Source organism: Enoplosus armatus, chromosome 14 (genome assembly GCF_043641665.1).
Source record: "Enoplosus armatus isolate fEnoArm2 chromosome 14, fEnoArm2.hap1, whole genome shotgun sequence".
Lineage (NCBI taxonomy): Eukaryota > Metazoa > Chordata > Actinopteri > Centrarchiformes > Enoplosidae > Enoplosus > Enoplosus armatus.
Genome location: NC_092193.1, coordinates 3,538,396 through 3,550,736, shown reverse-complemented (window position 1 = coordinate 3,550,736; position 12,341 = coordinate 3,538,396). Strand labels below are relative to the sequence as shown.

At 44.0% G+C, this 12,341-nt stretch overlaps 2 protein-coding genes across 2 annotated transcripts; one reads left to right on the top strand and one right to left on the bottom strand.

Moving 5' to 3' along the window:
- Positions 1-1,395: 1,395 nt before the first annotated feature.
- LOC139297120 (gap junction delta-4 protein-like) lies at positions 1,396-3,088 on the top strand. The gene is made up of 2 exons (XM_070919711.1): positions 1,396-1,459; positions 1,974-3,088. Exons 1-2 carry the CDS (start codon positions 1,396-1,398, stop codon positions 3,086-3,088), a joined length of 1,179 nt encoding a protein of 392 aa, XP_070775812.1.
- Positions 3,089-9,688: 6,600 nt separating this feature from the next.
- On the bottom strand, positions 9,689-11,434 carry LOC139296157 (frizzled-8-like). Its single transcript, XM_070918483.1, has one exon. The coding sequence runs from the start codon at positions 11,432-11,434 to the stop codon at positions 9,689-9,691; it is 1,746 nt and encodes a 581-aa protein (XP_070774584.1).
- Positions 11,435-12,341: the final 907 nt, after the last annotated feature.

Below are 12,341 nucleotides of genomic sequence, written 5' to 3'. Positions count from 1 at the left end.
CAAGTCTCATGCTCAATCGCCGTTCTATCCCAGTGTCTTTAATTCCTAGCTGACCCCTTCACAGATCTGTCATAACTGATGGAGATTGCAGGAATACAGTATGCATGTTGTCCTCTCTGGGTTAAGGTGTTTCAATGGCTTTCCCACGTTTAACTTTCCGTTCCCGTTTCTCCAAACTCCAGAGAAAAGGGAACAGAAAGTTAACTTTTCGACAGCAGTCTGGACCAAAGAAAACTGCACAAATGTGGATGTGATCGTAATATAAAGCCTCATAAGACCACAAATCCTACAATCATTTTCTCTCTTGGTTCGAGCAGAAACAGTCCTTCAACGACGGTATATCTTCCACTGATCTGCTATCTCTAACACCGTTATGTCCTGTTGATCTGTCCTTAAGAAAAAGTGTCCATGGAAGAAAAATCACCAGCCATGGTGTATGCCCCGAAATTCAGAATGGTCCAGATTACTAAAATGATAGAAACAAGCCAAAGGTATCCTTTCATTGCCTGTAAAGCCAGAATAATTATTCTGAACACACAAAAATTGGACAAAGAAAATCACTTCAGCACACGTGTATACTTTTCAATACGATGCTAATGTCATGAAGATAAACCCTGACTGCTGAGCCAAGTCTTCTGAAGTGTTGAAACTGCTGACAAACTTTATTATTTTCATTATTATCACTGTACATTTGATTTCAATCTAACTGCTACTGGCAAATAACTGATCAGGTTTTCACGTTTTCTTCTCCCTCATTTGTCTGAAAACTAAACCACTAAAATATAATTATTTTGCAAATTAACTTTGTTCAATGTATAAAGAGTTACAAAACCGAGACAGGTTCATTGTGAATTATATAAAGATGTGTTGATTTGTGTTTTTGATAAAATAAAATGCTCTTGTCCAATAATTGTGTGTTTTTTAACAAGTGATTTGCAGATTTTATACATTGTTGACAATGACAAGAGGAGTTTCACAGCACTGGCATTAAAATTCAGCTGCCATTGAGCGTAAGTGTCTACTGCCTTAATGTGAATCAGAGATTGACTCAATGCCATTTAGCTGTCTGACTTAAGTTTATGATTGTCTATTACAAGCTGGCCTACGTACGATTGTCAGCTTCCAGTAAGGTTGACGGGTACCTCGACATCCCAACAATGCTTTGATGGCAGCCTGGTAAGAATAGCTCTCTCCACAGGTCCTGGCCTCTGCAGACAAGAGTGAGAAGCAGTAAGAAAACATCAGAGGTGACTGTGTTTAGTGGCGAGCTGTGAGGGTGAAGAGGACAGAAACTCAGGAACTGCTCCTTAATTTGGATTTGTCCGTTTTGAAGAAGCTTTTCTTGAGAGGTTTGGGTTTTTGTTTTTTTTTCCTCATCAGGGTTAGCGCTGAACAATGAGGATGATGGGAGCAACAGATCTACTCTTCATCACCATCAGTCACAATGTCTCCTTTATGGGTAAGTTTTTATTTTGTTGTTAAAAATATTAGAAAGGAAGCAGTGTTAGTATGTCAACGTTTATTTTCTATATGGTGGCAATTACACATCTGTTAACCCAAATAAATACTGTCAACTTAAACAAATATAAAAAAGCTCTTAATCCCAGTTAGGAGGCATTGAAGAATGCATTAAGATCAATGTATTTTGAGTGACTGGTAGGATTTTTATGCTTGGTCATTGTTTTCTTCCTTAGTTATAGTACATAGTAATATTGTCTCTCTCTGTCTCCAATTTTGTGTTTCTGCCTTTGTAATTTTGATCTTGATGTTTTATATAATATATTTTATTTTCATGTTTCATGGTAAACCATCTTACTTCAAGTGTTTCTTGTTTGATTTTCTGCTGTTTCATCGTCATCATTGTGTCATGTTTGCATGAATTTGATTACTTTATTTAATTCGTATCTTGTAGCCTATAATTGGCTGCTGATCATTTAAGTCTCATTGAAAGATTCATCTGTTTTTCATTACAGGCAAAACCTGGTGGATGTTGATGCTGGTTTTGCGCCTGCTGGTCCTCCTGCTGGCTGGCTTCACCCTCTTTGGTGACGAGCAGGAAAGATTTATCTGCAACACCATTCAGCCGGGCTGCTCTAACGTGTGTTTTGACGTATTTTCCCCTGTATCCGTCTTCCGTCTCTGGCTCTTCCACCTTATTCTTCTTTGTCTTCCCCATGTGCTGTTTGCAACCTATGTCATGCATAAAGTTTTGTCATATCCCTTTTCTGGAGGTTTATATGGGGACAGGAGTCGAGGAGGCTCACCTTTCACCCTTGAGAACTTGAGCTACTCACGAGAACTGTCCTTGCATAAACCTCCACTTCACGACCTCCCACGTGAATGGCAAGCGCCACGCTTCTACTGCGCTTACTTCCTGGTTGTAATTCTACGGATCCTTCTAGAAGTGGTTTTTGGTGCAGGCCAGTTTTTTCTCTTTGGTTTGTCCATTCCTAAGAGCTTCCTCTGCTACGAGGCTCCCTGCACATCTGGCGTCGAATGCTACATCTCCAGACCAACTGAGAAGAGCTTAATGCTCAACTTCATGCTGGGTGTTGCCTCCTTGTCCATTCTGATAAGTTTGGTTGACCTGGTGAGCTCCGTGAAGGCAATGGTGAGATGGAGGAGGAAAAGGGAGATGTTTATGGAGGAGATGAGTAAAGGAGAGCAAAGCAGTGTGTTTACAACGACAACTATGACTGAAGACAGCGATGTTCTTTTACCCAGAAGAATCAGCCTGAGTGGAAGCTCAAAGAATGGTCTCAAAGATGAAAAACATGCTGTTGTGTCAAATGGTGAACCTCTTCACACAAAGGTGAACGGAGGAAGTGCGATTAAAACTGGCGAATCCACTAATGACAAGAGGCTAGAAAGCAAAGATGCTAAGGCGGAGATGCCTCAGTCGCCCGCTTCCATGTGCACTCCAATACCAACTCACTTTGTCCTTCACAGCCACCTCAGACCTCCTCTGTCCCCCCGCCCTGACAGGGGACCACCACCAATGACTAGGTTGCCAACACCCATGGGTGCCAAAAACTCAGGCCAACAGTCTGATTGCAGTGAATCTCAAGACAAGAGGGCATGGGTGTAATTGACTGGGGGGCCATTTATTACTTTGTCATTGGACAAACGACCTTTAAAGGGCCCATAAATTTGAACTATCATTTTAAGCTTGAATTCATAGAAAGACTTGTTGGACTATGATGTAAGATTTGTTATAAATAGTAAAGCAGCACTAATATATATTTTTTATTAACAATGACAATCAGATGACTATGTATGACGTGGAAAGGGCGCTAATAGTGACAGACCCTCGGAGACATATCCTCATTGTTTGAGTTGAACAAAACTCTCATAAATCCAGCTGTTTTCATAAAAGTGAGCTCTCATAAGCCGACTGTACCCACTGGCTGCTATCAGAGAGACAGACCTTTATCTCAGGAGTTGGTGGAGACCAGAACAGACCTTAAAGGAGGCGGGGCTTCCATTCATCTGGTGACAAGAAAAATGACAGATCAGTGATAATGTTGCACCATGTCTGCTTGATAGGCTATTTGCCACAGCAACTTTATAAGATGATTGTAAGTCAAATAATGTGTTTTCAGCTTTTCCACCAAATCAATTAGTGTTGCTCTGAAAAATCTTTACACACATTCAGCAAAGGGTCAGCCACCTTGTCTCAATCTTTGAATTGTGTTGTAGTTTTTCTTGATGCATGCATACTTTAATTCTATTTTTTTGTAATAATAAAATGACTGAACTGGTCAGGTGTTGTGTAAAATGCAATTAATTCACATTGTTTTAATTTTGTACCGTCTAAGGTGTTTGTTTGTTTAACACCCTGCACTGTTTCTGTTTGAGAAAACGAGGCACACAGGCCGACCTTGACGTAGTAGAAGCAGTAGTTACAGTGCTCAGCTGTTGTGTGGATGACTGAGTGCTGGCAGCCACAACGGACACACTGACCTGACCTTTGACCTCTCACATGACCGCTGGACAACCCAGCCATGACCTGACTAAAGCCAGCCCTGCTCAGATGACATAAGACCTTCAACCTTCTCGCCACCATCATTCAACATTAACTCAGAATGCAAGCGAAGTCCCTGCAATCTGACCTATGTGATACAGAAAGTGATTTATGATCACAGTCACTTTTGAATTACAGTTGATAAAATCTTCTATTCAGCATATTTTCTGATGTCCAAAAAGCGCCTCGGGTGCAAAGGTTCAGGAACATGAAAAGGAGCCTTACAATAACGGAAAGAACTTAAAATTTGTATGATCAGAAAAGGTTCATTTCACTCAGGAGAACACAACAGAACTGACGATGGCCACTTTGCACATCGATGTGTGTGCTTTTATTGTTTTATTCTTTGTTTCTGCATCTAAAACATCATCCTGGGACCAAAAGTCTCTCTGCTGGAGTAATTGTTAGTACCTGACACTCCCCCTACACAACCCCTTAGACACAGACATCCAGTGTAGCCATGACCCTAACACATGCCTCGTACCCTTCTCATTCTTCATCTGCTGTGGTATTTAGGGCAGCTAAGACGTGCAGAAACGTTAGCAGGGTGGCCAGTGATCGGTCGGGTGCTCAGAGAAAGGATTGTACTGTCACTGGTGGGGGTCAAGGGGTCAGACAAGCAAACCTGGTGACCCTACACATGCCTCGACCCATATCCACACAAAACAGTGTCCCTAAAGTGACAGTACGCGTCTGTTGTTGCTGAGCTTCCCACAACTCCTCGACCTAACACACACAAAACACACACAGAAACAACTTTGTTAGCTATGTGTCCTTGGCAAAATCCCAGCCACCATGTCTGTCTTAACACATGGTGGAGTCATGACATCACCCATGTTAAAGGGACGGCTTTGTTATGCAATCTATAATAAGATCATATGGAACATCCTTTTTATATGTAGGACATTTAATTAGCATGTTTCACAGGTTTGAAAAACATTTCTAAAACCAAATGAAAAGACACTACATGGCCAAAATGATGCAGACATCGGAGTATTACACCCTTATGTGACAGATGAGCATCTCATCTCAAAACCATTGGCATGAATCTGCTGCTATAACAGCATTCACTCTCCTGGGGAGCCTTTCCACAGGATCTAGTAACCTGGCTGCATTCATTTGCTCCCATTTAGCCACAAAAGCATTACGGAGGTCAACCACTGATGCTGGGCGAAAGGACCCGGCTCGCTGTTGCGTTCCAGGTCTTCCACAAACTGTTGCAACAAGGCTGGAAACACATTATTGTCTAAAATATATGCTGTATGCTTTAAGATTTCTCTTAATTATAATTAAGAACCGAAACCATAAAAACTGCCCTGCACCCAAAGTACACAGAAATCCTATTTTATTTTTGGCCATAGTGTACAATTATATATATCAGAATCAGAATCAGAATCAGAAACTGTTTATTGCCAAGTAACATACATTACAAGGAATTTGCTGTGGTCTGAAGGTGCTATTGTTTTGATAACAAATAAGTAGAATATAAAAGCTAAAATACGAATAAGAATAATGTCTGCATTTATCATATAACCCGAGGATTGTGTTGTTTTTACTGCCATCTAGTGGTCAGAGATAAGTATTGCAGTAGACAAAGAACATAATGGACAGTATTGACCCAAGTCATATTAAGTGCAGTGTGAGAATTTCAACAATTTTTATCCATACCACATCAATTATTCTGGTGGAATGGGTTAATCGTTTGATAGTTGTTGTTTTTTTAATTAGTGAAAAATAAGAATTGATAATAATAATGGAAAGTTACCTTAAATCCTTGGCTGAAAAATAAAAACATTTCTGGGGACAAAAGCCTCTTCTTGAAAGATGTCAAAAGTTACAATTTGAGTTTTTTTTTCATTTTTCCAAATTAAAAAATATAACATATAATATTTCATATACTTGTTTGAGAATAAACCTTGTTGTTTATATGATTCAGGTTTTCAAAATAGACTTGGATTAAGCAACTCATCATCCATTGTTTTTCTAAAACTGAAGGGATCCAGTTTGTAAAAGGGTTTTGAATATTTCAACAATGCGTCAGAGTTTTCTACAAAACATTTCTTTAACTGGTAGATATCTCATTCAGACATCAACACAGAGCATTAGGAGTTGGTGCCTTCGCTCTCATCGATCTCCTCAACTGAAGTGCGATGGCACACTCTGATCTCGTGGGTGACAGACGGAGGAGATTGAGAAGTAGGAGGGAAAACTCAACATTGACCACAACAGCACATCAGAGAAGAAGTCAGAGGTATCAAAAGTATTGATTACCCAGCATCCTCCTCACCTCTGTGGCTGTAGTTTAGATGAATGGGGGGGGGGGGGGTGTTCGTCCCTGATGGCTACGGCTCGGAAAACAAAATCCATTCTGTCTTCCTTTGATGTCGATGATGGAGGGATTGTAGGGGGGAAAGAGAGAACGAGTGATCCGAGAGTGTTGGTTTTGTGTAAAGGAACGCTGAATGGCTTCGAGGTCTTGTCTGAGCTTTGGCTTCTTCTCCACAGATTCGTCCTTTAAGGAGTGCGGCTGTGGGACTGAGGATACGCTGCTGTTGAATCTACTTCTGCAAATACCAACCACCACAAAAATGATTTGAAACTGAAAGGCTGCTTGGGCTGGAATCTGCCTCGCGCTGTACCTCGGAGGAAGCCAAAGGTCTTGTGTGTGCCGTTTTTTAAACACCAATTAAATTAATTTTACAAGTACAGGACAATTATCAACTCACAGAGCAGATTAAAACTCATAAACTCTGTTTCTGCTATTCGATCAAAGGGGTACTTCAGCGACTTGTTATGGCATTTTCATAAAGATGGAGGACAGATTCAAATAAAAGGGTCATCACTGAAGCAGAAGAGATAATGTTAGCTTGTTTCCGCTGCCCTGAAATTCCCCAAAAACTCAGTTATTGCACAAAACAACACATCACTAACTATATTCTCTTACTGTGATTAATTCATTTTCTTTGGCTTATTTTTAGAGTCCTGTAGCGGTTGATCCCAGCATGCCTCGGGGCAGAAAGCAGTCGTCTTGTCCATCACGAGGCATGTCAGTCAGGCCTAGAAGAAATGTTTGTTTTAGAGCAGGACATGACAATAGCTGTTATTGAAAGCGAAATGCTTCCCAACCAGCTTTGTATACATTCTGAAATGATAGACTCCCCCTGCTATGTGACCTTTAACAGCCAATATAAGCCATTCAGGCATCTTAACATGATTTATTCCAAAAAAATCAGAGTCAGACAACTAATTAGATCATTAGACAAAGATGGCATTCATAAACATCCTAATTGGAACCAATGAAGACGAGTTAGTTTATCTGAATTTCACCAATAGGATCTCGCCGTGATGAGCTCTTCCTGGACGGGAAAGTCAATCGTTCAGGCACGACCTCTCAACCCATTTCCTCTGTTGATTTTTTGCTTTTGGGCTTGAGGGAACATGCCCACCCCCCTGCCACAACACAAATGCACACACACACACACACACACACACACACACACACACACCACTGGAAGAGGAAGCTAACTTGTCACATGGTTAACAAGCAGCGACAGAGCAAACAGGACCGGCTGTCTCTTAATTTGATGGATGTAATTATTGAGGGAGACAAATTTGAGGCATGTCAAAGTAGTCACAACTCTGTGGGACAACATTAAACACTGCATGCTACATGAAACAAACTTTGTAGATGTGTATTCAGTTGTTGAATTCACATGTTTTCTGTGCTATACTGGTGACAGTCGGTATCTAATCGTTTGACCACAAGGTGGCAGCATAACACAACTGAATCCGTCTCTCTTCGCCTGGTGGAGCTCAGAGTCTTCTCCAGAATCTGGAGCACATCAGGGTGTTTTTATGCGCGTCAGTCATGCCATTTGAGCAGAGGGCTGACTTACAAATACTACGCAAAGTCTTAAAACACTTGAACACATACACTTTTTTCACCCCTCTTACGCGCGCTTGCAGCCATTACGCACAAACTTTGAACATTTCCTGAACCTGAATGTTGTGACAGTCCTGACAGATAAAGTGTGTCACACGATAAGGTGGACCACACGCTGCACGGCCCTAATCACATTTACGCACGACAGAGAGGGTGCCAGCCTGAAGGATCTCTACGTTGTGAAGAATGCGCCTCTTTAAGAGGAACCTGGACGGTCCACAAACAACAAGCATTTACTGACGAAGCAGATGTTTCTACCTCTGTGGCCAGATGAATTTTTCCACTTGTTTCAATTATTTTCTTGAACAAAATGTTGTTTCTGGGGCCCTTTCCCGCTTCGCTTTACTAACTAACAAAATCTTTTAACAAGCTGATTTTAAAAAGGTGAGTTATCTCTCTTGACTAGCGCTGATCCTTCTGTTCTGAGTGAATGAAGTTAACTGACTTCTAAAAGAGGATAAGGTAAAACGTGACACATTTAGCCCGGATCAGGGATTCAACAGAGGACAAAAGTCAGAAGTTAATAACAAGACTAAAGCGCAGGGGGCATTAAACTGAGAAGACCACCTGTAGTGCCCCTATTGCCATGCCGATGTTGTTCCCTGCTTCTCACAGCATGTGGATCTGCAACACCGGGGGGGTTTAATAAAGCTTAGCCCCTGTGGCCCCAAAGGCAAGTTACAACTTTTAGTTAAACATAAATGAATCTGTCATATTTCAGCCGTTACGCACAAAGATATTGAGATCTTATCAGCTCGTGCACCCCCCCACACCAGGCATCACATCACACTGTTCAGATCGTGTTTTTAAAGCATGCGCTGCAACACCAGAACCAAACATTCACAGAGTCCAACCTCACGACGAGAATGACCAAGACGCACGAGGAGAAATTCAATAAAAGTTGTTTTATTCTCAAAATAAAATCTTCTATCAAAGTGGAAATTATACATATTTACAATCTCATAAAATTTCATATACAAATGTACAATGTATGTACACCAATAATTATATAAATACACTTTACGCGCTGATGCAACCCGTATGAGACAGTATTAAGGCATTGATTAATGAACGTGTAAATCCATCTTGTGGAGAAAAAACAGCCCAGCGGCCTCGTTTCAAGCAGAGAAAGACACAGCGGTTCTTTACAGGAAGAAGTGCCTCAGCTGTACCATGCAGCCTATCGACGAGGGGGATCTTGTCAGCTGTGCGCATTCAATTAAGCCCAGATAAGACTCTGCATTCTTCGGTGCCAGGTACATTGTTCTGCTGCTGACAGTCTCATTATTTAAAGAGAAGCCATTAGGCGCTCATTAATGTGCTAATTACAACACGCTGATGGACAATCCCAACACAATTAGTCACCCCCCTCCCCGACCCAACCCCCTCTATTCAAACCCACGGACGTCATTTGGATAAGGCAAGGAAGTCCAAACTGATCTTCTAACTTTTACAAGCAGAATGGAACACAAATGACCACAAATTCAGAGAAACAGTTCACATCAGAAGAGTGCTCGTGGCCAAAGTTTCATCTAAACTGGCAGTTTGGTGACTCACCTTGAATAATTCACCAAATTAACCAAATAAAACATTTTAAATTGGTCTTTACGACACTTTGTCCACAAAAGAGCTGATATGCGCTGGTTTGAAGTCTTTAGTGTCAAATGACATTAGATGCATTTGAGCGGACAGCCCCCCCCCCCCCCCCCCCCCCCCCACGTTCAAACCCGGGACAGTGGCATCTGTTTGGGACAGGAGACGGAGCTGGCCGTCCCGGACCTCCAGGTCAGTCCCGTGCTGACGTCACTGTACATGGAGCCCGCAGAGGCTTTACTCCCCCAGCAGCAGCGCGTGCAAAAAGTCCTCCAGGAGTCCAAGGTTTTCCCGGACCAGATCCAGGCCCCCGAAGTGATGCCCACCAGGAGGCACATAAAGTATTTCAACATGAACACAGCGTAGTCCGGCCTTTGCCTGTTGGGGTCCGTCATGCACGTACAATTGTGCGTAATTTCCCACGTCTGTCTGTTGTGCTGCTCGTAAAAGTAACACGCCACAATGACAGTGGCTGGGACGGTGTACAAAACCGTGAAAACCCCTATCCGGATCATCAGCCTCTCCAGTTTGTCAGTCTTCGTGCCACCTTGCTTGATAACACTCCTGATCCTGAACAGCGAGACGAACCCGGCCAGCAGAAACATGGTGCCGATGAACAGGTAGATAACCAGCGGCGCCAACACAAAACCTCGCAGGTTATCCAAATTCTGGTTGCCTACGTAGCAAATCCCAGCCACGGAGTCCCCGTCCACAGAGCTCAAAGCCAAAACTGCGATGGACTTCATGCTGGGGATGAGCCAGGCGGCTAAATGAAAGTACTGTGAGTAACTGGCGATGGCCTCGTTCCCCCACTTCATACCTGCAGCGAGAAACCAGGTGAGGGACAGGATCACCCACCAGATCGAACTGGCCATGCCGAAGAAGTAGATGAGCAGGAAAACGATGGTGCAGAGCGCGGGACCTGTGGTTTCATAGTGGATGTGTTCCGCTCCGTTTTCCCTGTTGCAGGCCACTTCCTCATGTCCGGCGATCAGTCTGACGATGTATCCGACGGACACAAACATGTAGCAGGCGGAGAGGAATATGATGGGGCGCTCTGGGTACTTAAACCTCTCCATGTCGATTAAGAAAGTCGCCACAGTCGCGAAAGTGGAAATGAAACACAGGACGGACCACAGGCCAATCCAGAAGGCGGTAAAAGTCCTCTCTTCCTGGGTGAAGTAGGGGTTGTGGCACGGCATGGCGCAGTTCAGGATCTGTCCCGTCTTGACGCGGTTGTGCAGCGGGTGGCCGTCGCTGGTCACCGGCACCATGGGCGCACGGCAGAAGCATCCCGGCTCACACGGGGACGCTGCTGGTTTGTGTTTCCCGGGGATGCCGCGACCGTAGCCGCTCTTCTTCCTGGGACTGTACGGCTTCAGGGGCCGGTTGGTCGGCTTCGCCACCACGGGAGAAGCAGTGGTGGTCTGGCTCCGGTTGTAGTCCATGCACAGCGTGTCCTGGTTGCCTTGCTCGGGCAGCAGGTCGCACCTCATTCGGTCTGGCCAAGGGAAGCCGTACTGCCTCATGAGCGGAGCGCAGCCAGCTTTGGCCCGCTCACATACGCTCCTGCACGGCGGCAGAGGCTTCTTGTAGTCCTCCAGGCAGATCGGTGTGTACATGCTGCAGAGGAAGAAGCGCAAGTCCGGGGAGCACTTTATCTCCACCAGCGGCCAAAACTGGTGCACCTCCAGGCCGGCTTCGTCCTGCGTGTCGTGGTTGAACTGGTTGGGCATGTAGGTGTAATTGTAGCCGATGCCTTTGCACAGAGGCACGGAGATCTCCTGGCACTGGAGCTCCTTGGCCGCCATGCAGCCCGTTCCGTGCAGGACGAGTGTTAACATCACGCACCATCCCGGGATGCTCCTCTCCATCGTGGCTTTCTGTGCGCGATTCGTCCCCAACAAAGTGCCTGCGAACTTGCGCTGCGCAAGTAGGCTGCAAGACCGATTAATCCAGGGATGCTGCTGAACTCATGCTAGAGCGCAGAGAGTCTGTGGTGGTCTGTATTCTCCAAAACAAGCGCTTTACTTTCACACAGTCTGGGATACTGCCGGTCTCCCTCCCTTTGTGCCGGTGCAGCGCCGTGTCCTCCTCTACATGCTTTACTGCTGGTGGGTGCGTTGAGTTTTATACGGGAGGAGCGAGGACACTCCCCCTGCATGGGCGGGGAGGAAGAATAAGTCAATCAAGGGTTCCTTCTATAGGTGTTTGTTTAAAATGTTCACCCTGGAGGAAGGGTTATAATCACTCTGTTTACCCCCCAAACACACACACACACACACACACACACACACACTGCGCTTTACAAACAAGGAGAGGGGGAGTTATAATACAATAGAGACATTAGGGAGAAATGTAATTAGGGATGCAGACAGTGGGGAGTAAACTAACATCAACCTATCCAACTTAACCTATTAAGCTAACACGATGCAGGATGTGCCTGAATGCATCATTGATGCAAATTATATGAAACATTAATGCTGTCCTGAAAGCACCTTTTTTGGTGGTTTGAAGAAATGTACTTACTTACTTTCACAGTCACCGTTCGGGTTTAAAGTCCATATTCTTATTTGATTTTATACTTTTCTCCAGAACCAGTTCTATCATCTATCAGTGTAGTGAGGAAGGAAAAAAGATCGGTCTTTTGGCTGAAACCCTGATGGTTCATCAAGTTTATGAAAAGCCAATGTATCAAGCATTCACTAGTCCGATACTGTCCGTCATCCGCCCTCCGATGTAGTGGATGACTTCCTGTCTCCTGTGCATGTGGCCTCAGAG

What these genes read in the sequence shown, in the direction of transcription:
- LOC139297120 (XM_070919711.1), top strand. Translation starts at nt 1,396, where the DNA reads ATGAGGATGATGGGAGCAACAGATCTACTCTTCATCACCATCAGTCAC. An exon ending in TCACAATGTCTCCTTTATGG is followed by an intron (nt 1,460 to 1,973) that starts GTAAGTTTTTAT and finishes TTTTCATTACAG; the next exon opens with GCAAAACCTGGTGGATGTTG.
- LOC139296157 (XM_070918483.1), bottom strand. Translation starts at nt 11,434, where the DNA reads ATGGAGAGGAGCATCCCGGGATGGTGCGTGATGTTAACACTCGTCCTG.